The sequence below is a fragment of the Jaculus jaculus genome, chromosome 12 (assembly GCF_020740685.1).
Source record: "Jaculus jaculus isolate mJacJac1 chromosome 12, mJacJac1.mat.Y.cur, whole genome shotgun sequence".
NCBI lineage: Eukaryota > Metazoa > Chordata > Mammalia > Rodentia > Dipodidae > Jaculus > Jaculus jaculus.
The window spans coordinates 32295641-32321127 of record NC_059113.1 but is presented as its reverse complement, the minus strand read 5'-3'; the positions used below and the strand labels follow the sequence as shown (position 1 = coordinate 32321127).

General features: G+C 43.6%; 1 protein-coding gene across 1 annotated transcript in view; it reads left to right on the top strand.

Annotated features, from left to right (window-relative positions):
* LOC101608360 (multidrug and toxin extrusion protein 2-like) overlaps window positions 1-25487 on the top strand; it is a 47422-nt gene that overhangs the window by 3370 nt on the left and 18565 nt on the right. Inside the window, exons 3-8 of the mRNA XM_045130583.1 lie at window positions 4323-4391; window positions 5007-5155; window positions 6086-6128; window positions 16931-16975; window positions 17914-18011; window positions 21943-22040. Coding sequence (XP_044986518.1) covers window positions 4323-4391; window positions 5007-5155; window positions 6086-6128; window positions 16931-16975; window positions 17914-18011; window positions 21943-22040 — 502 coding nt within the window. The remainder of the gene's footprint in view (window positions 1-4322; window positions 4392-5006; window positions 5156-6085; window positions 6129-16930; window positions 16976-17913; window positions 18012-21942; window positions 22041-25487) is intronic.

The window sequence follows — 25487 nt, the reverse complement described above, 5'->3', positions numbered from 1 at the left end:
TAAGCCATCTCTCCAGCCCGTCAGCTTCATTTTTGTGGAATTTGATTCATAGTACAGATCTAGCACAGACAAATGTCTCAGAGAGACATGCCACTCTGGTGTCCTGCCCTCCAAGCTGGCCTTCACCTGGCATCTCCTGCTTCTCTTTCTTCTGCCCTTCAATCTCACCCTCGTGTGCTTTTCCATCTCTAACTTGAGGACTTAAAACAGTACGGTTATGTGTCTGTATAGAGTTATGAGTTATTCTTTTGTTGTTTCTTAAAATTATTTCAAGATATATCTTGGGTGAAAAAAAAAAAACAAAACACTAAACTAACCAGGCATGATGGCACACACCTTTAATCCCAGCACTCGAGAAGCAGAGGTAGGAGGCTCTCTGTGAGTTCAAGGCCACCCTGAGAGTACAGATGAATTCCAGGTCAACCTGAGCTAGAGTGAGACCCTACCTCAAAACAAAACAAAACAAAACAAAAACACTAAACTAAGATAGCTGTATGTTGAACAATTCCTTCTCTTTTTCTGTTTATGACCCAGATCACTCAATGAGAAGAAGGTAGAACAGAGTTACTCATTCTCAATGCAAAACTAATAGGAATAGATAAAAACCTACAGTGACATTGGGAGGCTTGATGCTGGTGTGTGGGGAGGCTCGTGTGTTCCTCAGGCAGAACTTTATTCAGATAAGGTCCAAAGTAGAGACAGCTACTGTCAGCTCTTCTCAAATGGCTCAAGGTCATGATTTGTTTTTAATAGGATGGTAAATTGCAACTAACTGCTGGAAAGACAATGACACCCTACAATTCAGTTTTTAAATTTTTTGCTATTTTTTTTTAAAGGCAGAGTCTTGCTAAATAAATACTCCAGGCTGGCATTTAATTTGAGATCCTCCTGCGTCAGCTGAAGTTACAGTTCTAGCAATTTTTTGTCTCATCTTTTATAAAGTAGTCCATACAGAGAGAGAGGTATGAACTCAGCTCAGTTAGGTAAAAGCTTGAACAATGTGAGCTGGAGAGAAAAGTAATAGCCTAAACCAACCAAAGGCAGTCAGTTTACGAAACAAGAACAGAAAGACACTGTGGTGGTTTGATTCAGGTGTCCCCCATAAACTTAGGTGTTCTGAATGCTAGGTTCCTAGCTGATGGAGATTTGGGAATTAACACCTCCTGGAGGGAGTGTATTGTTGGGGGTGGGCTTATGGGCTTTATAGCCAGTTTCCCCACGCCAGTGTTTGGCACATCCTCCTGTTGCTGTGGTCCATCTTATGTTTGCCAGGGGGTGATGTCCACCCTCTGCTTATGCCATCGTTTTCCCCTGCCATCGTGAAGCTTCCCCTCAAGCCTGTGAGCCAAAATAAACCTCTTTTTCCCAGAAGCTACTCTTGGTTGGGTGATTTCTACCAGCAATGCGAACCGGACTGCAACAGACACATTCAATCAGGACTTTAAAAAATAAGCAAAATGAGCTGGACATGGTGACACACACCTTTAATCCCAGCACTTGGGAGGCAGAGGTAGGAGGGTCGCCATGAGTTCAAGACCAGCCTGAGACTACATAGTGAATTCCAGGTCAGCCTGGGCTAGAGTGCGACCCTACCCTGAAAAAAAAGAAAAGAAAAAGTAAAACAAATGACAACACAAAAAAACAAGCAAAACTTTTCACCTTAAGCTAAGGCATCTCTCCAGGCTGCAAAACTTTTCAGAAAGTGACACACCTCACCTTTTTCTTTTCTTTGAAGGTTAAGGTATTTTGAGATTGGCTCGAAGCATAATGAGGACCAGAAATATGAGGCAATCGCATGACAGCTGAGCCAATCTTTTTTGTTTGTTTGTTTTTCAAGGTAGGGTCTCACTCTGGCCCAAGCTGACTTGGAATTCACTATGTAGCCTCAGGGTGGCCTCGAACTCATGGCGATCCTCCTACCTCTGGAACTAAAGGCGTGCACCACCACACCCTCTGAGCCAATCTTTTTGACACAGGGTATCAGTTAGACAAAGATGGCCTGAAACTCCCTATGTAGTGGAGGATGTTCTTCAACTCCCTATTCTCCTGTTCCCACCTCCCAAGTACTGGGATCGCAGGTTTGTCCCACCATGCCCAGTTTATGCACGGCTGAGGAGATAGCCCAGGGCTTCCTGCATGCTAGTCAAGAGCCAACAACTGAGTGCTCACCCTCCTGAGAAGGAGAGCCCCTTCCAAGGGTGGCACTCTCAATGCCCTAATCACCCTTCACTAAATGCCACCTCCTGAAGGTCCTTCCACTTCCCAATACACCCACACCGAGGACCAGGCTTCCAGCTCATAAATTTTTGGAGAACACACTTAAATGATATTAGTCAACACACTAGCTAGAGTCTTAATGAGTAACTTTCCTGGAGTTGACATCAACTGTCACACGTGAGACCCAGGATGAAAACCAGGGTCTTTAGGCTCCTGGCCTTGAACTTGCCCCTCCCCTGCTCTGTTACAAAACAGCACACTTGGGCTGGAGAGATGGCTTAGCGGTTAAGCGCTTGCCTGTGAAGCCTATGGACCCCAGTTCAAGGCTCGGTTCCCCAGGTCCCACGTTAGCCAAATGCACAAGGGGGTGGCTGGAAGCCCTGGCGCACCCATTCTCTCTCTCTCCCTCTATCAGTCTTTCTCTCTATGTCTGTCGCTCTCAAATAAATAAATAAATAAATAATGAACAAAAAAAATTTTTTAAATAAATAATAAAAAAAAACCAGCACACTTGGGCCCCGCCCATACCTATGAACTTCTCTCTAGGTCTTGGGTTATGGGGAGACTGGGTGAGGGCCTGAGAGGGTGAGAGACACAGTCCTATTCTTCACTGGAAGACTGAAGCCTGTGTCTATAGCCAGACTCCCAGCTTCAGGTTACACTAGTTGGGTAACATCAAACTTTTTGTGGCTCAAATTACCCCAAAATAGTACAAAACATAACCCCATGTCCACAAAGAGTATAAGACAGTGCCAAGCATGTAGTATGTTCTCAATGAATAAATATTGGATAGTATTTTAAAAAATTTTTAGCTATTCCCTACTCTGTCTCAGTCTGTGCACACACACACACACACACACACACACACACACACACACACAAGACAGAACCCAGAGCCTTATGCATGCTAAATGTATGCTGTACCACAGAGCTACATAGATCTCTAGCATTTTTAAGAGCACATCCCACTGGCAGATCAGGAACATAGCTTTTAGACATTGGCCAAAACTTAACTTCTATGTATTTTTATTTATTTACTTTTTGGTTCTTTGAGGTAGGGTCTCACTCTAGCCTGGGCTAACCTGGAGTTCACTATGTAGTCTCAGGCTGGCCTCGAACTCATGGAGATCCTCCTATCTCTGCCTCCTGAGTGCTGGGATTGAAGGCGTGTGCTACCATGCCTGGCTTATTTTTATTTTTTAATTGGGTTAAGGTGAGATCTGACTATGTTACAGAGGCTGACCTTCAACTCTTAAGACTCAAGTGATTCTTGGGCCTCAATCTTCTGAGTAGCTGGGACACAAGCACATACCATGGTTCCTGGATTTAGCTTTGTTTTCCTTCCTTCCTTTATTTATTTTTATTTATTGCACCCCCTTGTGCATCTGGCTAATGTGGGTCCTGGGGAATTGAACCTGGGTCCTTTGGCTTTGCAGGCAAACACCTTAACCATTAAGCCACCCCTCCAGCCCTTTCTTTCTTATACATACCCATTTATCCAGACCATAGTAGTTTCCCCACTAGGGCTTATGACCTCCCCAACCATAGGCTTTTGATTAGGTTTTCACTACCAGGTATGAAGTTCCTCCTATGTAGCAAGTCTCAATTCATCAGAGAGCACTTGGTTTTCCCCGTAACAGACATACCACCATTGCATCAGCTGGCATATTTGGCCTGGATGGCCAGCCGTAAAACTTTTATGGTCTATTCCTGGGTAAGACTATTGATGGCTTTTCTACCCTCCTCTCCCCTCTCCAGCATCCTGACAGCTAGTCAACAGGGAGGAGGTTTCCAGCTCAGCTCCAGCTTGATTTCTTAGTGATCTGCAGCCCAAGCATGTGGTGTCTTCAGCAACAGGGTCTTGGAATCTAATTAAATTTAGCTTTTAAATCCGGAAATTGTAGTGTTTGCTGCATTAAGAGATGCTTCAACAGGCGTGGTGGTTCACACCTTTAATCCCAGAACCCAGACAAGCTGAGTTGAGGTAGGAGGATCACCGCGAGTTCACAGATAGCCTCGGCTGGGCTGCAGAGTGAGTTCCTGGGAGAGGGGGAAAGAGACAAATGTTCAGCTGTTTGCCACACCTGGCCTGTTGTTTCTTGCAGGTTGTGAATGTTACTGGGATTTCAGTCGGAACTGGCTTAGCCTCCGCTTGTGACACACTGATGTCTCAGGTGAGGACCCTGTTGCCCACTAAACATTTTGGGGCAGTTGCCTTTCATAGTAGAGACTGTCTGGTGAGCACAATGTCATCCTTAACCCCTGAGTTGTCAACACTGTTTTCTTTCTTGTGCCACTGAGGTATTCTGGTCCTCGGGGGTCTTGCAAGCCTTCATCTTTTCTTGTTTTCTTTCTTTTCGAGGTAGGGTTTCACTCTAGCCCAGGATGACCTGGAATTCACTATGTTGTCTCAGGGTGGGCTTGAACTCAAGGCGATCCTCCTACCTCTGCTTCCCAAGTGCTGGGATTAAAGGCGTGCATCACACACCTGGCTGCAAGCCCTCATCTTGTTAGAACAAGATCATTGTCTCTCAAAGCTTCCCTCTCTCTTAAGCTCCTGTCTCTGTCCTCTTGTTGTTCGTGTTAAAAAGCCCCAGATGCCAGCAGCAGGGACTCACTGGCCCAGCACGTGTAGAATGTCCCAGTGGCAACTGGTCATCTTGCAGCCTGGCAGCTCCCCTACACAACCAGCTGCTGGGAACTTGGGCCCCGGGAGGATCCAAAACGGTGCGTGGCCCACTTGATCTGAGGTTCACTGTGGAACCCCGTTCTCTGTTTGTTTGTCCAAGTCCTTTGGAGGCAAAAACCTGAAACGTGTGGGGATCATACTCCAGAGGGGAATCCTCATCTTGGGGCTCTGTTGCCTCCCTTGCTGGGCCGTCTTCATCAACACGGAACGTCTCCTTGTCCTCTTAAGACAGGACCCCGAAGTTGCCAGGTGAGCGATCAACTCCACTGTACAGGAGTAAGTGGCTCGTCATATCGGGGCAGATGTTCCCAGCTGATGAGCTGGGTGCAAGCCCTTGGGAATGGAAGCTGTAACTGAATCCCAGGGCTGCACGGTGACAGATACCCAGGGCTGGAATGGCGTGCCCTCACCCATCTCCCTTTCACGTCCATTCTTGTCCATCTGTTTCTGACAAGAGTAGAATACACGGTTGTCTTTAGGTTAGCTGGGCTTTTTAATTTAATTAATTAATTAATTTATTTATTGAGGTTAGGGTTTCACTCTGAGCCCACATAAGCCAGATGCACAGGATGGCACAAGCATCTGGAGCTCATTTGCAGTGGCTAGAGGCCCTGGCACGTCCATTCTCTCCCCTCAGCCATCTTTCTCAGACATAAATAAATGAAATATTTTTTTGAAAGTAGGCATTTAACTGAAGTCTTCACATACCCAATGAAACCAATCAATTTTTCTCATATAAATTATTTTTATTTTTAAAAAAGTTTTTTAAATATATTTATTTGTAGGCGTGTGTGTGTGAGTATGGATGCTCCAGGGCCTCTTGCTGCTGCAAATTAATTTCAGATGCATGTGCCACTTGGTACATCTGGTTTTACATGGGTACTGGGAATCAAGCCCAGGCCAGCAGGCCTTGCCAGCAAGTGCCTTTAACCACTTAGCCATCTCTCCAGACCCATTAGTTTTAATTTTTAGAAGATACTTTGCAGAGCCAGGCGAGGTGGCACACGCCTTTAATCCCATAGTGAATTCCAAGTCAGCCTGGACCAGACTGAGACCCTACCTCAATAAATAAATAAATTAAGTAAGTAAGTAAGTAAGTAAAGAAGATACTTTGTGGGTTCCATTTGAAGACAGTGGGAGAGCGCTTCAATACAGCTGAAGACTGTTTTGTGGTTTCAGGACAGCCCAAGTCTACGTGATGATTTGCATTCCTGCTCTTCCTGTAAGTTTCCCAGCTACTGGGTATCTCTCTTAATGTTCTTACTAACATATACTAATTATTCATACCAGGTTTTAAATTTATTTTATTTATTTATTTGAGAGCAACAGAGAGAGAGAGGGAGAGAGGGAGGGAGGGAGAGAGGGAGGGAGGGAGGGAGGGAGGGAGAAAATGAGTACGCCAGGGCTTCCAGCCACTGCAGACAAACTCCAGACGCGTGCGCCCCCTTGTGCATCTGGCTAACGTGGGTCCTGGGGAATTGAGCCTCAAACCAGGGTCCTTAGGCTTCACAGGCAAGTGCTTAACCACTATGCCATCTCTCCAGCCCATCATACCAGGTTTTATTATAACATTTCATATATATTTGGATCACATCTACTTTCCCGTTATCTTCTTTTATCCCTTCCCACTCTTGTGAATCCCTTTCTTCCCATCTAATCCCGCCCCCCACCCCCCGGTACTTCTATGGTTTTTTTTTTTTTTTTTGAGGGGGTGAAGTAGAGTTTCACTCTAGCTCAGGCTGACCTGGAATTCGCTATGCAATCTCAGGGTGGCCTCAAACTCACAGTGATCCTTCTAGCTCTGCCTCCTGAGTGCTGGGATTAGAGATGTGAGCCATCGTGCCCGGTTCTCTATGGCTTTTTATTTTTATTTATTTTTATTTTTTTGGTTTTTCGAGGTAGGGCCTCACTCTGGTCCAGGCTGACCTGGAACTAACTCTGTAGTCTCAGGGTGGCCTTGAACTCATGGCGACCCTCCTACCTTTGCCTCCCAAGTGCTGGGATTAAAGGTGTGCACCACCACGCCCGGCCTCTATGGCTTTTAAAAAGTTTGCTTAGGGGCTGGGGAAATGGTTTAGCGGTTAAGGCATTTGCCTGAGAAGCCTAAGAACCCTGGTTCGATTCCCCAGGCCCCATGTCAGCCAGGTGCACAAGGGGGAGGCATGTGACTGGAGTCCGTTTGCAGTGGCTGGAGGCTCTGGTGCACCCATTCTCTCTTTCTCTCTGCCTCTTCCTGTCTCTCTCTCTCAAATAAATAAACAAATACACAAAATAAAAAATATTTTTAAACAAACGTTTGCTTATAAGAGCATGGGTCAGGGGCTTTTCTTCTATTTTTTAAAATCGGGGCATTGTCACCTTAGCAGTGGCTACATGACTGACGACAATGTCTCTCCCTTTCTTAGTGACCACTAATTGTGTGTAGACCTTCGAGGAGGGGCAAGGCCTCGTGGGCTCCTCCTCCTCTCCAGGACAGCACGTTCCTGTGCAGACATGTGCAGATCATAGCAGCTGCTGTGAGCTCCAGTGCAATGGCCACGCCATGCCTGGGCAGCATTGCTGCCCACTACTTCCTCCCTTGCTTGGACTCTTACCTTCTTTATGCTCCTTTTTCTGCTATGTTCCCTGAGCCTTGGAAGGGGTGACACAGATGTCTTTCTTAGGGATGAGCATTCAGCTGTCATTTGTTCTCATTACTTTCACCAATTATGAGCCTCTGCAGTTACCACCGTGAATGAACGCTCCTCGGACCAAAGCTGAGGGCGGCATTAATCTATCGGCAAAAATATAGCTATTAAGAAGGCAATTTGAGGACTTCCGGTTAAGATGGCAGCGTAGGTACCACGCCAAAGCAGCCTAGGGGGGAAAAAGACCAAAAAAACTCAGCAAAATACACGTTTTTACTAAAAAGTGAGGTGTATAGGAAATTGAGGCGGCAGCGGAAAAGTAGAAGAGTTATAGAGCAGCCAGAGCCCGCACAGGCGGGATAAGCGGCTCCAGCGGCTCAGGCAGCTCGGCCAAACGCCGCAGCCGCGGCGCAGCAGGAAACCGCCAGACCAGCTCGAGCCGCAGGAAAAGCCAGGTGCGGGATTTTCCCCTCACACCGCGCTCTCCGCAACTCGGGAAACGTGAGGGGAGAGCGGCAGCGAGCAGGGGAGGAGAAGACCGCGAGGTAGAACACATGGAGCAGCGAGACAACCAGAGAAGCCACGGCTCCCTCCCCTCCCCCACCGCCTGAGCCCAGCTCCAGCGAACACAGCAGCGGCCCGGGACCCGGCCACGCCAACTTGGGCTGACAGCGGGACCCAAGCAGGAGCAGAGTTCGGCAGCAACTTCAGCGGCTCCAGCACCGGTACCAGCGGCCCCAGCAGCAGCGGACCCAGGAGCGGCAGCAGCGGCAGATCCCGCAGCAGCGGCTTCGGGGGGAGCAGCGGCGGTGGTCACGGGCGGCAGCTTCAGCAGTGGTGGTGGCTCCGGTGGTGGCAGCTATAGGAGCAGCGGAGGCAGCAGCAGCGGCTCAGTTTGCCCCGTAGGAAAAGCAAGTGCCCAGCTCCAGAAATCAGAACAGCAGCCCGACGACCCAGGCAGCAACTTGACTGAGACCAAAATCACCCAAGGTAACTGGGATTGCACCAGGGAAGGGTCTCACTGGTCACAAGCTGACTTGGATCCCTCAACAGACCAGAAATCTAAACCTCTTTGTTGATAGAAGATCTGGTCATTATAATAACTACTCTTGCATACATACTCGGGGCTGTTTTTGATTGAATGTGTACAGTGTTTAGTTAAATTTTAGAATCTACCTGTATTTTATTCCACTCAGCCTGCTTGAATACTCCTATAGCAGGGAATCTCAACTCCTAAGAACATCTTTGTAGATACTCTGAGAGTCTTAAGAGCCGCACCTAATACCTTAAGGTCCTACCCTGAAAATATATTACATCAAATCAATTGATACAGCTAAGAATACACAGCTAGCTAGAAAATCCAAGCATAAACTTAATCCAAGATGCAAAAATATATACATTATAACACAAGAAACACTAAAAAGCAAGATGATATAAATCCACCTAAAAGTATTAATGCATCAGAAAAGTCCTCCAGAGAGAAAGAGTTAGAGGAAATGCCTGAGAAAGAGTTAAAAAGAATAATTATAAATATGTTCCAAGAGGTCAAAGAACACATGAAAACAATCAAGGAAGAAATCAAAGAGGAAATCAAAGGAATCAAAGAAGAGGCAGGACACCAATTTAATGAAATAAAGAAGGCAATACAAGACATAAATAGGGAAATAGAAATAATAAAGAAAAACCAGTCAGAATTACTAGCAATGAAGAACACAGTTAATGAAATAAAAAACTCTGTAGAAAATCTCACCAGTAGGATGGATGAGGGAGAGGACAGAATATCTAAGCTAGAAGACCAGGTGGCAGACCTAATGCAGTCCAACAAAGAGAAAGACAAACTTATAGAAAAGTATGAGTGGGAATTTCAAGATATTCAGGACACTATGAAAAGATCCAATATAAGAATTCAGGGCATAGTAGAAGGAGAAGAACTCCACTCCAGAGGCATAGTAGGCATCTTCAACAAAATCATAGAGGAAAATTTCCCCCAATTTGGGAAAGAGGTGCCAATACAGATACAGGAAGCCTTTAGAACCCCAGCCAGACAAAACCCAGAAAGAACCTCCCCTCGCCATATTATAATCAAACTTCCAAACACACAAGCCAAAGAAAAATTATTGAAAGCAGTTAGAGAGAAAAATCAAGTTACCTACAAAAGCAAGCCCATCAGGATTACAGCAGATTATTCAACACAAACTTTTAAAGCCAGAAGGGCTTGGAGTGATATATTCCAAGTTCTGAAAGATAACAACTGTCAACCAAGGTTACTTTATCCTGCAAAGTTATCCATTCAAATAGATGGAGAAATAAAGACATTCCATGACAAAAGCAGGTTAAAGGAGTATTTGAAGACAAAACCAGCTCTACAGAAAATACTTGATAGAATCCTCCATGCTGAACAAAAGGAAAAGCACACATATAAGGAACCTAGAAAAAACAAGCTATACTCAAATACCAGTTAACAGAAGAGAGCACAGGTAGAACTAGTAACACACACACACACACACACAAAAATGGCAAACATAAATACACACCTTTCAATAATATCTCTTAATATCAACGGTCTCAATGCCCCAACGAAAAGACATAGATTTGCAGACTGGGTTAAAAAGCAGGATCCTACAATTTGTTGTCTCCAAGAAACTCACCTTTCTACAAAGGATAGACACTATCTTAGGGTGAAAGGTTGGAAGATGGTGTTTCAAGCAAATGGGCCTAGAAAACAAGCAGGGGTTGCTATCCTAATATCAGACAGGGTAGACTTTAGTCCGACGTTAGTCAAGAAAGATAAGGAAGGTCACTTTATATTGATTAAGGGCACACTCCAACAGGAGGACATTACAATCCTAAACATATATGCACCTAACATGGGGGCTCCCAAATTCGTCAAACAAACACTATTAGAACTAAGGTCACAGATAACACCAAACACAGTGGTGGTGGGTGACTTTAACACCCCACTCTCATCAATTGACAGGTCATCCAGGGAAAGAATAAACAGAGAGGCATCTGGACTAAATGAGGTCATAGAAGGAATGGACCTAACAGATATATACAGGACATTTCATCCAAAGGCTGCAGAATATACATTCTTTTCAGCAGCACATGGAACATTCTCTAAAATAGACCATATATTAGGACATAAAGCAAATCTTAACAAATTCAGGAAAATTGAAATAATTCCTTGCATTCTATCTGACCACAATGGAATTAAACTACAAATCAGTAGCAAGAAAGGCTATAGAGCATACACAAAATCATGGAAACTAAACAATACACTACTAAATGATGAGTGGGTCAATGAAGAAATCAAAAAGGAAATCAAAAAATTTATAGAGTCAAATGATAATGAGAACACAACATACCAAAATCTCTGGGACACAATGAAGGCAGTTCTAAGAGGTAAATTTATAGCCTTAAGTGCCTATATTAAGAAATTAGAAAGGTCGCAAGTAAACGACCTAATGCTTCGCCTTAAAGCCTTGGAAAAAGAAGAACAAGGCAAACCAAAAATTAGTAGACGGGAAGAAATAATAAAGATTAGGGCAAAAAATTAATGAAATAGAAACAAAAAGAACAATCCAAAGAATTAATGAAACAAAGAGTTGGTTCTTTGAAAGGATAAACAAGATTGATAAACCCTTAGCAAATCTGACCAAAAGAAAGAGAGAAGAGACACAAATTAATAAAATCAGAGATGAACAAGGCAACATCACAACAGATTCCAGAGAAATTCAAAAAATCATAGGGACATACTACAAAAGCATATACTCCACAAAGTATGAAAATCTGAAAGAAATGGATGATTTCCTTGATCTATATGACCTACCTAAATTAAATCAAAATGAGATTAATCACTTAAATAGACCTATAACAAACATGGAGATCCGAACAGTTATCAATAATCTCCCCACTAAAAAAAGCCCAGGCCCGGATGGATTCACTGCTGAATTTTACCAGACTTTTAAGGAAGAGCTAACACCATTGCTTCTTAAGCTTTTCCAGGAAATAGAAAAAGAAGGAATTCTACCAAACTCCTTCTATGAGGCCAGCATCACCCTGATACCAAAACCAGGCAAAGATAGAACAAAAAAAGAAAATTACAGACCAATCTCCCTCATGAACATAGATGCAAAAATTCTCAACAAAATATTGGCAAACAGAATACAAGAGTATATCAAAAAGATCATTCACCCTGACCAAGTAGGCTTTATCCCAGAGATGCAGGGATGGTTCAACATACGCAAATCTATAAATGTAATACATTACATAAACGGGTTGAAGGACAAAAATCACATGATCATCTCATTAGATGCAGAGAAAGCATTTGACAAAATCCAACATCCCTTCATGATAAAAGTCCTACAGAGACTGGGAATAGAAGGAACATATCTCAATATAATAAAGGCTATTTATGACAAGCCTACAGCCAACATATTACTAAATGGGGAAAAACTGGAAGCTTTTCCACTAAAATCAGGAACAAGACAAGGGTGTCCACTGTCCCCACTTCTATTTAATATAGTTTTGGAAGTCTTAGCCATAGCAATAAAGCAAGAGACACACATAAAAGGGATACAAATTGGAAAGGAAGAAATCAAGTTATCATTATTTGCAGATGACATGATTCTATACATAAAGGACCCTAGAGACTCTACTAGCAAGCTGTTAGAGCTGATCAAAACCTACAGCAATGTAGCAGGATACAAAATAAATACACAGAAATCAGTAGCCTTCATATATGCTAACAACAAACACACAGAGGATGAAATCAGAGAATCACTCCCATTCAAAATTGCATCAAAAAAAATAAAGTACCTTGGAATAAACCTAACCAAGGAAGTAAAGAATCTATACAATGAGAACTTTAAAACACTCAAGCGAGAAATTGCAGAAGACACTAGAAAGTGGAGAAACATCCCTTGTTCCTGGATTGGAAGAATCAATATTGTGAAAATGGCAATCTTACCTAAAGCAATCTACACATTTAATGCAATCCCTATCAAAATTCCAAAGGCTTTCTTCATGGAAATAGAAAAAACAATCCAAAAATTCATCTGGAATCACAAAAAACCTCGAATATCTAAAATAATACTGAGCAACAAAAAAGAGGCTGGTGGTATCACCATACCTGATTTTAACCTATACTACAGAGCCATAGTAACAAAAACAGCATGGTACTGGCACAAAAACAGACATGTAGATCAGTGGAACAGAATAGAGGACCCAGTTGTAAGCCCAAGTAGCTATAGCCACCTGATATTCGATAAAAATGCCAAAAATTCTCATTGGAGAAGAGACAGCCTCTTCAGCAAATGGTGTTTTGAAAACTGGATAAATATCTGCAGAAGGATGAAAATAGATTCTTCTCTCTCGCCATGCACAAGAATTAAGTCCAAATGGATTAAAGACCTTAACATCAGACCTGAAACTTTGAAACTGCTAGAGGAAAAAGTAGGGGAAACCCTTCAACATATTGGTCTTGGCAAAGACTTTCTGAATACAACCCCAATTGCTCAGGCAATAAAACCACAGATTAACCACTGGGACCTAATGAAATTACAAAGATTTTGCACCGCAAAGGACACAGTGAAAAAAGCAAAGAGGCAACCTACAGAATGGGAAAAAATCTTCGCCAGCTATATATCTGATGGAGGATTAATATCTAGGATATACAAAGAACTCAAAAAGTTAAATAATAAGGAATCAAACAAGCCAATCAAAAAATGGGCTATGGAGCTAAATAGAGAGTTCTCAAAGGAAGAAATACGAATGGCATATAAGCATCTAAAAAAATGTTCTACGTCACTAGTCATCAGGGAAATGCAGATTAAAACTACATTGAGATTCCATCTCACTCCTGTCAGATTGGCCACCATCATGAAAACAAATGATCATAAATGTTGGCGGGGATGTGGAAAAAAAGGAACCCTTCTTCACTGCTGGTGGGAATGCAATCTGGTCCAGCCATTGTGGAAAACAGTGTGGAGGTTCCTAAAACAGCTAGAGATTGATTTACCATATGACCCAGCTATAGCGCTCCTAGGCATATATCCAAAGGACTCATCTCATTTCCTTAGAAGTACATGCTCAACCATGTTTATTGCTGCTCAATTTATAATAGCTGGGAAATGGAACCAGCCTAGATGTCCCTCAACAGATGAGTGGATAATGAAGATGTGGTACATTTATACAATGGAGTTCTACTCAGCGGTAAGGAAAAATGAAGTTATGAAATTTGCAGAAAAATGGATGGACCTGGAAAGTATTATACTAAGTCAGGTAACCCAGGCCCAGAAAGCCAAGTGTCACATGTTCTCTCTCATATGTGGATCCTAGCTACAGATGACTGGGCTTCTGCGTGAGAATGAAAATACTTAGTAGCAGAGGCCAGTAAGTTGAAAAGGAGACATAAAGGGTGGAGAAAGGAAGGGAGGAGGATACTTAATAGGTTGATATTGTATATATGTAATTACAATGATTGTAATGGGGAGGTAATATGATGGAGAATGGAATTTCAAACGGGAAAGTGTGGGGGTGGGGAGGGAGGGAATTACCATGGGATATATTTTATAATCATGAAAAATGTTAATAAAAATTTAAAAAAATAAAATAAATAAATAAATAAATTTTAAAAAAAGCAATTTGAGGTCCGGGGAGATGGCTTAGCAGTTAAGGCCCTTGCCTTCAAAGCCAAAAGACCTAGGTTCGATTCCCCAGGACCCCCATAAGCCAGATGCACAAGGTGGTGCATGCATCTGGAGTTTGTTTGCAGCAGCTTGAGGCCCTGGCACACCCATTCCCTCTCTCTTCTGCTTCTCTCTCTCTCTAATAAATAAATATTTTAAAAATAGAAAGCAATTTAATAGGCACATCATGTCCATTTAGCAAAACAATACCAGTGGCTTCTCCACAAGGGTCTGTGACTTCCCGCAATTATAGGATTTTGACTGGGTTTATAGTGCTGGATGTGGACTCCCTCCTGTGGGATGGGTCTCTTCTTTTTGGTCTATTCTCATTGTTTTTAGGTACTTAAAATTGAACCCAGGACCCTGCACATGCTAGGCAAGGTCTCTGTCACTGAGCTGCATCCCCAGGCCTGGAGTGGGCCTAAAATCCAAGCAGAAAGAAGTCAGTTACCCCAGAACAGACTTGCCACTATTGTACAGTAGTGTATCTTCATAAAATGTAACAATTATATTAATTAATGGTTTCCATTGATACATTATATGTGTGTGTGTGTGTGTGTGTGTGTGTGTGTGTGTGTGTGTGTATGTGTGTACATGTACTTTAATGTTACCCCATCTCCTCTCTTACCACCCTCTCTTTTATTTTTTGTTTATTTATTTTTATTAACAACTTCCATGATTATAAAAAATACCCCATGGCAATACCCTCCCTCCCCCCACTTCCCCTTTGAAACTCCTCTCTCCATCAGACCCCCTCCCCATCTCAATCAGTCTGTCTTTTACTTTTGATGTCATGATCTTTTCCTCCTCTTATGATGGTCTTGTGTAGGTAGTGTCAGGCACTGTGAGGCCATGGATATCCAGGCCATTTTGTGTCTGGAGGGAGCATGTTGTATGGAGTCCTACCCTTCCTTTGGCTCTTACATTCTTTCTGCCACCTCTTCGGCATTAGACCCTGAGCCTTGGAAGGTGTGATAGAGATATTGAAGTACTGAGCACTGTGGATATTTCTTTCCATTACCATGATACCTTCTGAGTCATCCCAAGATCACTGCCATCTGAAAAGAGAAGATTCTCTACCAAAAGTGAGAGTAGCATTAATATAAGGGTATGAACATTAACAGAAGTGCTACTGGGCAGTTTGATAAGCATAGTATATACATTTAGCCAGACAACAGCAGACATTACACCCCTAGGGTTCATGACTACCCCTATTTTAAGTTTTCAGTATCAAGGATATATTCTTTCCCATGGAGCGGGCCTCCAGTCCAATTAGAGGGCAGTTGGTTTCTCCCATACAGACGTGCCACTATTGCACCCATTGGGTCATTTGGCCTGGCTGGCCAATTATAAGGCTTGCATTGTCCACTGTTGAATATCTTCACTGTTAACACCCTCTCTTGATTCCTTGACCCTACCTTGAAAAACCAAAACCAAAACAAAACAAAAAGAACAGGCCAGACATTGTGGCGCATGCCTTTAATCCTAGCACTCGGGAGGCAAAGGTAGGAGGATCGCCATGAGTTTGAGGCCACTGGGAGACTACATAGTGAATTTCATGTCAGCCTGGGTTAGAGTGAGACCCTACCTTGAAAAAAACAAAAACAAACATAAAACAACAGGATAGACCCGTGAAATAGAGTAGAGAGCTCACTTAGAAATCAACCTACATAGCTACAGTCACATAATCTTTTTTTGTTGTTGTTTGTTTTTCAAGGTAGGGTTTCGCTCTAGCCCAGGCTGACATGGAATTCACTACGGAGTCTCAGGGTTGCCTCGAACTCATGGCAATCCTCCTACCTCTGCCTCCCGAGTGTTGGGATTAAGGTCGTGCGCCACCATGCCCAGCTCAGCCGCTTATTCTTTGCCATAGGTGTAAACTCTCCCTCTCTCTCTCTCTGTCTCTCTCTCTCTCTCTCTCTCTCTCTCCCTCTCTCTTGAAGCAAGACCTCTTCTACAAATGGTGCTGAGAAAACTGGATATAGACATGTAGAAAGAATAAAACTTTGCCGGGTGTGGTGGTGCGCACCTTTAATCCCAACACTCGGGAGGCAGAGGTAGGATCATTGCCTTGAGTTTGAGGCCAGCCTGAGAATACACAGTGAATTTCAGGTCAGCCTGTGCTAGAACGAGACCCTACCTCGAAAAAGAAAACAAGACAGAAAGACTATAACTAGATCCTAATATCTTACTCCAAATGAACAACACACACACACACATCAGTTTAGGGTTGATGTTGCAGTTAGATTCACATTGCTGGTAAAAACTGCCCAAACAAGTGAAGCCTTGGGGAAAAATAAAAGGGTTTATTTTGGCTTACAAGCTGGGCAGGGAGGGGGAGAGCTCCATGATGGCAAGGAAAATGATGGCATGAGCAGAGGGTGGACATCACCCCCTGGCCAACATATGGTGGACAACAGTAACAGGAGAGTGTGCCGAACAGTGGCAAGGGGAAGCTGGCTATAACACCCATAAGCTCACCCCCAACAATACACTGCCTCCAGGAGGCGTTAATTCCCAAATCTCCATCGGCTGGGACCCTAGCATTCAGAACACTTAAGTTTATGGGGGACACCTGAATTTAAGCTTATGGGGGGGCTCCCCTGCATGTGCGAGACCTTGGGTTTGTTTCACAGCCCTGCTAAATCAAAACAAAGCAGAACCCCAGAACCAAAAACCAACACTTGTTTTTCTGCTTCATCTTATAGGCAGCATTCCTATTCCAGCTGCAGACAAGATATTTACAAAGTCAGGTATCCTTATTCCATACTACTACTGGAAATGTGTAGTAAATCTTGTCAAGGAAGTTTCTGTAAGAGTCCTTCATTCCTGTAGCTTTGCAGGTCTGCGTCTGTAGTTGTGTGGGAGCTGGAATCTGCTCTGATCTGTCTGATTTCTCTTGGTCTTCCTCATTTCTCTCTTCAGCCCTCACACCTCTTCTTAGGACTAGCTGCTGCCTTGGCATTTGGCCTGGGGTCTGGTCCTCTGTTTCTGATGCAGATAACTGGTGCCTAAGTTGCTACAGTCACGCTTGGAAGTGTAAATGACCAACTGTGTACTCCTGCACCAGATGCAGGGTGACGTTCAAGGAGAAGGTTAAGAGGTCCAAGAAGTTGGTGGGTGGAGGCTGTGTCCATGTCCCCTCCCAGGCTATCTATAGGCAAGTGGCTTGATGGCTTTTAAACATACGGTCCTTGTCCCCAAAGCCTAGAAGCTGCTCTGCTGTTGGAGTCAACTCTGAATGTTGAGGAAAGAAAAAATTTCACCTAAAACCATTTATTTAAACACTAGTGAAGTGCAGTAGATGACATAAGCAAAAGAAGTGAGTAGCTGCTATCATGAAAATAGGCTAGAGCTGGAGAGGTGGCTTAACAGTTAAGACGCTTGACTGCGAAGCCTAAGAACTCATGTTCAAATCCCCAGGTCCCACGTAAGCCAGACACACAGTGACACACGCGCATAATGTCATACATGTGCGCAAGGAGGCACACTTGCAGCGGCTGAAGGCCCTGGCATGCCCGTTCTATCTCTCTGTCTCTCTGCCTCTTTCTCGCTCTCAAATAAATAAAAATGAATAGGCTAAATGTTTTCTTTACACTTGTTATGAACCAGGCATTACTTAGCTGGGTGTTGTGCACATTAACTAGCTTTTAAAGGTGCTAATGTTTTCCTATTTTCTTTGAAATTTTAGGGCATCATTATGCCCCAAGTTATTACTGGGATCGCAGCAAATGTCATCAACGTGGGCATGAATGCCCTCTTACTGTATGCCCTGGACCTTGGAGTGGTGTAAGTCATGACCAATGCATTCATTTAACAAAGACTGTGCTCTGTGCTGGCTGTTCTTACCCTGGGGGCTGGGGACACAGGGCAAAGCAGTCGTAGAGACAACGTGGATAGGTAAGCAGGTACTTAGCAGCCTGTGCCCCGCAAAACAGGTAAGAGCTGGCCTCTGTGGGAGCCCACAGGGGAAGCAGCCAGCTCAGGTTGGTGGGAGAGGTGGGAGGAGGTTAGCTGGAGAGGCAGGGATGAGTTTTGGGGGGAAGCAAGGTGTAAACTGGAATCCGTGGTTGAAGTGGAGTTGACCCCACAGAGCAAGCTGTCTGGAATCTGAGGTGGGTTGTCCAGGCAAATACCTACAGATTCTCTCAGGGACTCTCAATTGTGACTGAGCCAAATTCTATCTTATAAAGCTTGGGATGGTGGGCGTGGTGGCGTACGCCTTTAATCCTGGCACTCAGGAGGCAGAGGTAGGAGGTTCGCCATGAGTTCAAGGCCACCATGAGACTCCATAGTGAATTCCAGGTCAGCCTGAGCTACAGTAAGACCCTACCTCCAAACAACAACAACAAAAGTTTGAAATGGGGGGTCCCATGAAGACAGGCAGAAGTGTGGGCTTCCCTCAGACGATGTCCTGCTGCTCCACACCCTCAGCAGAGGACACCTCTGCCCAGAGCCAGCCTCCATGTTCGTGGCTGGAAAGTGGTCATGTCAGCACGTATAGACTGAGCCCGAATAACTTAGGGGTGCTTCAAGGATCTGTCCTTTTGTCAAGAAAAAATTAGTGGATCCTTACTGCCACTTTAAAATATTTTATTCATTTTTATTTATTTATTTATTTGAGAGTGACAGAGAGAGAAAGACGCAGATAGAGAGAGAGAGAATGGTCGCGCCAGGGCCTTCAGCCACTGCAAATGAACTCCATATGCGTGCACCCCATTGTGCATCTGGCTAACGTGGGTCCTGGGGAATCGAGCCTCAAACGGGGGTCCTTAGGCTTCACAGGCAAGCGCTTAACCACTAAGCAATCTCTCCAACCCTGTTACTGGCACTTAAAAAAACAAACAAACAACAGAATCTGTTATGAAACAGAAGAGAGTGCAATGGTCTAGAAAATATGAAATGCATCAACTGCTGTCAGGTACTTTTTTAAAGATTTACTTTTATTTATTTATTAGAGACAGAGAGAAAGAGAGAGAGAGTGAGTAAGAATGGGCACACCAGGGCCTCCAGCCACTGCAAAAGAACTCCAGATGCATGCGCCACCATGTGCATCTGGCTTACGTGGGACATGGAGAATTGAACCTGGCTCCTTAGGCTTCGTAGGCATGTGCTAAGCCATCTCTCCAGGCCTTGCTGTCAGGTCCTTTTCACGAGGCTCATTTCAGATAGTGCGGGTGGGCTTGCATGCACACGTTCATGTGGGCACTGGCTGGTGATGGATCGTGCCAGCCAGCGTTGAAGGGTCACGTGGGCTGCAGTGCAGCTCAGTGGTAGAACAGCACGCACGAAACCCTGGTTCCTGTAACATCCTTGAATCACAAAGCTGAAGGAGGCTATATTTTTTTAGGGTTCTCAGGAGGAACATAACAAATAGAAAATAACACACGTCTATGTATACACATAAGCAATATGAATGTATGGATATGTATACATATTCATCCACACACATTGTCAAAGTGGAGTTATTGGACTGACTGACGATAGAGGCTGGGCACTGTGAAAATGGCCTTCTGCGTGTTGAAGAGGCAGAAAACGGGGTAGCTGATCAGTAGAAGCCGCTGGATGCCTCAGCAGTCCCAAGGTGGTGCTGAAGACCGGAAAGTTCCCTGGAGAGGTTCTGGTGTGTCCCCACTGAGAGCTGAAGGTGCTGGGGTCCACCGTCAATCAGGCAGCGGCAGCCTCAGAAGAGACATCGCGCACAGGCTCGCTGCCTTCCTCCTGCCTCTGACTTCTCTCCATCCACGCCAAGTCCACAGTCAGAGAGGAGGGCCTTTTCTCCCAGCCGATGAAGCCCATTTCCATCTCTGGAAACACCCACAGACAACAGAGATGGACTCCACCTCTGGAGCCCTCTCTTAGTTTGTCCAAGATGATGACCAAGACCAAGCGTCACTGAGATGTCGACCAGCACACGGTTGGAGCTCAGAGGGCAAAGTGGGGAGGATGGGGAGGACCAGTGTTTGACCAGACATCTCAGTGGTCGCTTGTGAAAGGCGCGTTAGAGACTCTTTTTAAAAAATATTTTTTAAACCATTTAATTGATTTATTTATTTGAGAGACAGAAGGAAGCAGATAGACAGAAGGAGAGAATGGACACACAAGGGCTTCCAGCCACTGTAAACGAACTCCAGATGTATGAGCCAACTTGTGCATCTGGCTAACCTGGGTACTGGGGAATGGAACCTTGAACTGTGGTCTTTAGGCTTCACAGGCAAACACTTAACCTCTAAACCATCTCCAGCCCAGAGACTCTTTTAGTCTTTTCCTAATGAAATATTTCCAGGACAGTTTAGGGCAGGATAAGAGGAGGAGAAAATACAGGAATAGATTATTAAATGATAAAAAGTGGAGATCGGGTTGGAGAGATGGCTTAGCGGTTAAGTGCTTGCCTGTGAAGCCTAAGAACCCCCGTTTGAGGCTCCACGTTAGCCAGATGCACAAGGGGCCGCACGCGTCTGGAGTTCATCTGCAGGGCCCTGGTGCGCTCATTCTCTCTCTCTACCTGCCTCTCTCTCTCTCTGTCTGTTGCTCTCAAATAAATAAATAAAAATAAACAAACAATTTTTTTAAAAAAATGTGAAGGTCACAGGAGAGTGAAATGAAAAAGCAGATGAGCTGGCTGAGTGTGGCTTAGTGTGCCAGCACCAGAATTATGGTCATTTTATCTGTGGTGGAAAGTTGACAGTCATTGAAGATGTCACAATGTTATATTCGAACACAAAACAAATTTATTTTTCAAAGGAGAAAGTGTGGGGGGGAGGGAATTAACATGGGATATTTTTTTACAATCATGGAAAATGCTAATAAAAATTTTAAAAAATTTATTGTAATTCTGGGAGATAAAACTACTAGGACCTACAGTGATATTTGAATATATAATATCAGTTGTACATCCTCTTCTAGGAGTTAATGTCTGAGAATTAATTAGTTGGAGCTGGGAAGATTGCTCAGTCAGTAAAGTGCTTGCCTTATAAGAGGACCTGAGTTCAATTCCTAGAACCCACATAAAAAAGCCAACTGCTGAAAGAAAGAAACAAAGAGGGAAAAAATCGCTAAAAGAGCCAGGCGTGGTGGCGCACACCTTTAATCCCAGCACTCAGGAGGCAGAGGTAGGAGGATCACAGTGAGTTCAAGGCCACCCTGAGTGTACAGAGTGAATTCCAGGTCAGTCTGGGCTAGAGTGCGACCTACCTCAAAAAATAAAATAAATAACAGTTTCATTAATGGGTTGCTTAGCGTTGATTGAATAAAGAATGACAGCAAAGCTTTAATTTATATCTCTGGCCTTCGCTTTGATGAAAAGTGGCATTATCTCCTGCCACAAAAGTTCAATTTCAATGGAAACAAAATAGGTTTATATTATTATTGTTGTTATTATTTTAGAGAGAGAGAGAATGGGTGAGTCAGGGCCTCCAGCCACTGCAAACAAATTCCAGACTCATGCTCTGCCTTGTGCATCTGGCTTCCACGGGTTCTGAGGAATCAAACCTGGGTCCTTTGACTTTGCAAGCAAGCACCTTAACCATTAAGCCATCTTTCCAGCCCCTAAATAGGTGTTTGTTTGTTTTTTTTAATACATGGATTCAGAGTTTAAACATTAAAGGAAGATAGTCAACTGGTTCCTACCATAGTGCAAAAGCTCGGTAATCATGGGCAGCCCAGTCTGTTGGTTTGTATTTAGGACATACTCAGCTAATGGTGGGTTTTTCTCCTCCAGGGGGTCAGCCTGGGCCAACACCACCTCACAGTTCTTCCTGTGTGCTCTTCTTTTCCTGTACATGTGGTGGAAGAAAATCCATGTCAGCACCTGGGGAGGTATGACACTGCTCTGCTTTATGAAGTTTTCCCTGTTTTTTATTTATATCTTTTGGTTTTTTGACGTAGGGTCTCGCTCTAGCCAAGGCTGACCTGGAATTCTTTGTGTAGTCTCAGGGTGGCCTCGAACTCACGGCAATCCTCCTACCTCTGCCTCCTGAGTGCTGGGATCAAAGGCGTGTGCCACCATGCCTAGCTATTTTTAGCTTTTGAGAGATCTGAACTTATAGAAAATATGTGTTGTTGAAAATATAAAAGCTCTGCCGGGCGTGGCGGCGCATGCCTTTAATTCCAGCCCTCGGGAGGCAGAGGTAGGAGGATCACCGTGAGATCGAGGCCACCCTGAGACTCCATAGTGAATTCCAGGTCAGCCTGGGCTAGAGTCAGACCCTACCTCGTAAAACCAAAATATAATATATGTGTGTGTGTGTGTGTGTGTGTGTATACACACTCTTAGGTGAATGTATGAATTTGTATGAACACCAAACTAGCCCTTTATCAACAAAAGACTACTATGGCTGAATTTTAGATATTTTAAATTATCATAATAAAATTATTATATTGTTACAATACTATTATAGCCAATATATAATTAGTTTAAATTATTTATATAAAATCCTAGTTGGTTTTTGCAAATCATACTGTTCGATTGAAGGGAAGTTTGATTACAGTCTTTCCTCAAGAGAACAGACTGTGTTCACTGAAATGATTAGGACCAGTTATAATTTAACTAAATTGCTTGGAACAATTTTGTATTTGTTTGGTTTTTCAAGGTAGGGTTTCATTCTATCCCAGGCTGACCTGGAAGTCACTATGTAGTTTCAGAGAGGCCTCGAACTCTCTGCGATCCTCCTGAGTGCTGGGATTAAAGGTGTGTACCACCATGCCTGGCCCTGCTTGGAATATTTTTAAATGCATTCATAAGCTTAATAAATTAGTCTTATTTTTGTTTCTATTATCTTCCAGATTTTTACATTTTATATACCTAGTTTTGGTGGTGGTAGTTTGTTTGAATTTTGCGGTATTGGAAATTCCACATAGACTCTCAACCATGCTGGGCAAGTGCTTTACCATTAAGCTACATTCCCAACTGTTTGTTTATTTAGTTGGTTTTTCAAGGTAGGGTTTCACTCTAGTCCAGACTGACCTAGAATTCACTATCTAGTCTCAGGGTGGCCTCGAACTTATGGTGATCCTCCTATTTCTGCCTCCTGAATGCTGGGATTAAAGACATGCACCACCATGCCTGTCTCCAATTGTTTTATTTTTTATTTTTTAAAAATATATTTTAGAGCTGGGCATGGTGGCGCACACCTTTAATCCCAGCACTCAGGAGGCAGAGGTAGGAGGATCGCTGTGAGTTCGAGGCCAGCCTGGGACTACAGAGTGAATTCCAAGTCAGCCTGAGCTACAGTGAGATTCTATCTTGAAAAGCCAAAAAATATATTTATTTTAGAGGGCTGGAGACATGGCTTAGCATTTAAGATGCATACCTGTGAACCCTAAGGACCCAGGTTTGATTCTCCAGGTCCCACGTAAGCCAGATGCACATAGTGGAGCATGCATCTGGAGTTTGTTTGCAGTGGCTAGAGGCCCTGGAGCACCCATTCTCTCTCTCTCTCTCTCTCTCTCTCTCTCTCTGACTGTAATAAATAAATTAAAATAAATATTTCCTGTTAAAATATATGTGTATATTTTAGGGCTGGGGGGATGGCTTGTGGCTAAGGTGTTTGCCTACAAAGGCAAAGGACCTCAGTTTGATTCCCCAGGACCCATGTTAGCCAGATGCGCAAGGGGGCCCATGTATCTGGTGTTCTTTTGCAGTGGCTGGAGGACCTGGCACACCCATTCTCTCTCTATCTACCTCTTTCTCTCTCTGTCTATTACTCTCAAATAAATAAATAAAAATAAAGTAAAAAATATTTTAAATAAAAATATATTTTGCTTTTATTTACTTAAGAGAGAGAATGGGCGTGCCAGGGCCTCTAGACACTGCAAACAAACTCCAGATGCATGTGTCATCTTCTGCATTTGGCTTATATGGGTCCTTTGGCTTTGAAGGCAAGTGCCTTGGTGGCTAAGCCATCTCTCCAGCCCTAATTCTTTAATTTTGAGACAGGCGTTTCCAAGTTGCCCAAGCTAACCTTTAACTTGTGATCCTCCTGCCTTGGCCTCCCTATTAGGTGGGATTGCAGGTACATACCACCATACTTAGGCTAGCATGATTGGTACCTATGCACACTGTGAAATGATGACGGTGAGAAAGTGAAATGACATGTCCACCACTTCACATAGCACATGTAGCAAGCATAGCTGGTCTCTTCTCTCTTGACTGACTGCAAGTAAAAAGTCAATTGCTCACCGTGTTCCCTGTGGTGTACATGAAGTGAAAGTTTGTACCATCTCATCAACATGCACCCTTTCCCCACCACCTGACCCACAGTGATCACTTTCTACTCTGTTTTCATGAGTCCTTCTCAGACTCCACCTGTAAGGAAGACAATGTAGTGTTTGTTTTTCTTTATCCAGCTTATTTCCCTTAACATAGTATCTACCTGTTTCACCCATGTTGTCATATATGATAGAATTTCCTTTTTTATTTTGTTTCATTTTATGTATTTATGTATTTGCAAAAACATTAGGGCCTCTAGCCACTGCAAACAAACTCCAGACAAGGACAAGGAATCGAACCTGGGTCCTTTGGCTTTGCAGGCAAATGCCTTAACCGCTAAGCCATCTCTCCAGCCCCAAACTCTCTCTCTCTCTTTTTTTTTTTTTTTGTATTTTTTAAAATTTTTTAATTTTTATTAACATTTTCCATGATTATAAAAAAATATCCCATGGTAATTCCCTCCCTCCCCGCCCCCGACACTTTCCCCTTTGAAATTCCATTCTCCATCATATTACCTCCCCATCTCAATTATTGTACTTAAATATATACAATACCAACCTATTAAGTACCCTCCTCCCTTCCTTTCTCTTCCCTTTATATCTCCTTTTTAACTTACTGGCCTCTGCTACTAAGTATTTTCCTTCTCACGCAGAAGACCAATCATCTGTAGCTAGGATCCACATATGAGAGAGAACATGTGGCACTTGGCTTTCTGGGCCTGGGTTACCTCACTTAGTATAATCCTTTCCAGGTCCATCCATTTTTCTACAAATTTCATAACTTCATTTTTCTTTACCACTGAGTAGAACTCCATTTTATAAATGTGCCACATGTTATTATCCACTCATCAGTTGAGGGACATCTAGGCTGGTTCCATTTCCCAGCTATTATAAATTGAGCAGCAATAAACATGGTTGAGCACGTACTTCTAAGGAAATGAGATGAGTCCTTCAGATATATGCCTAGGAGTGCTATAGCTGGGTCAGCTGGGTAGATCAATCTTTAGCTGTTTTAGGAACCTCCACACTGATTTCCACAATGGCTGGACCAGATTG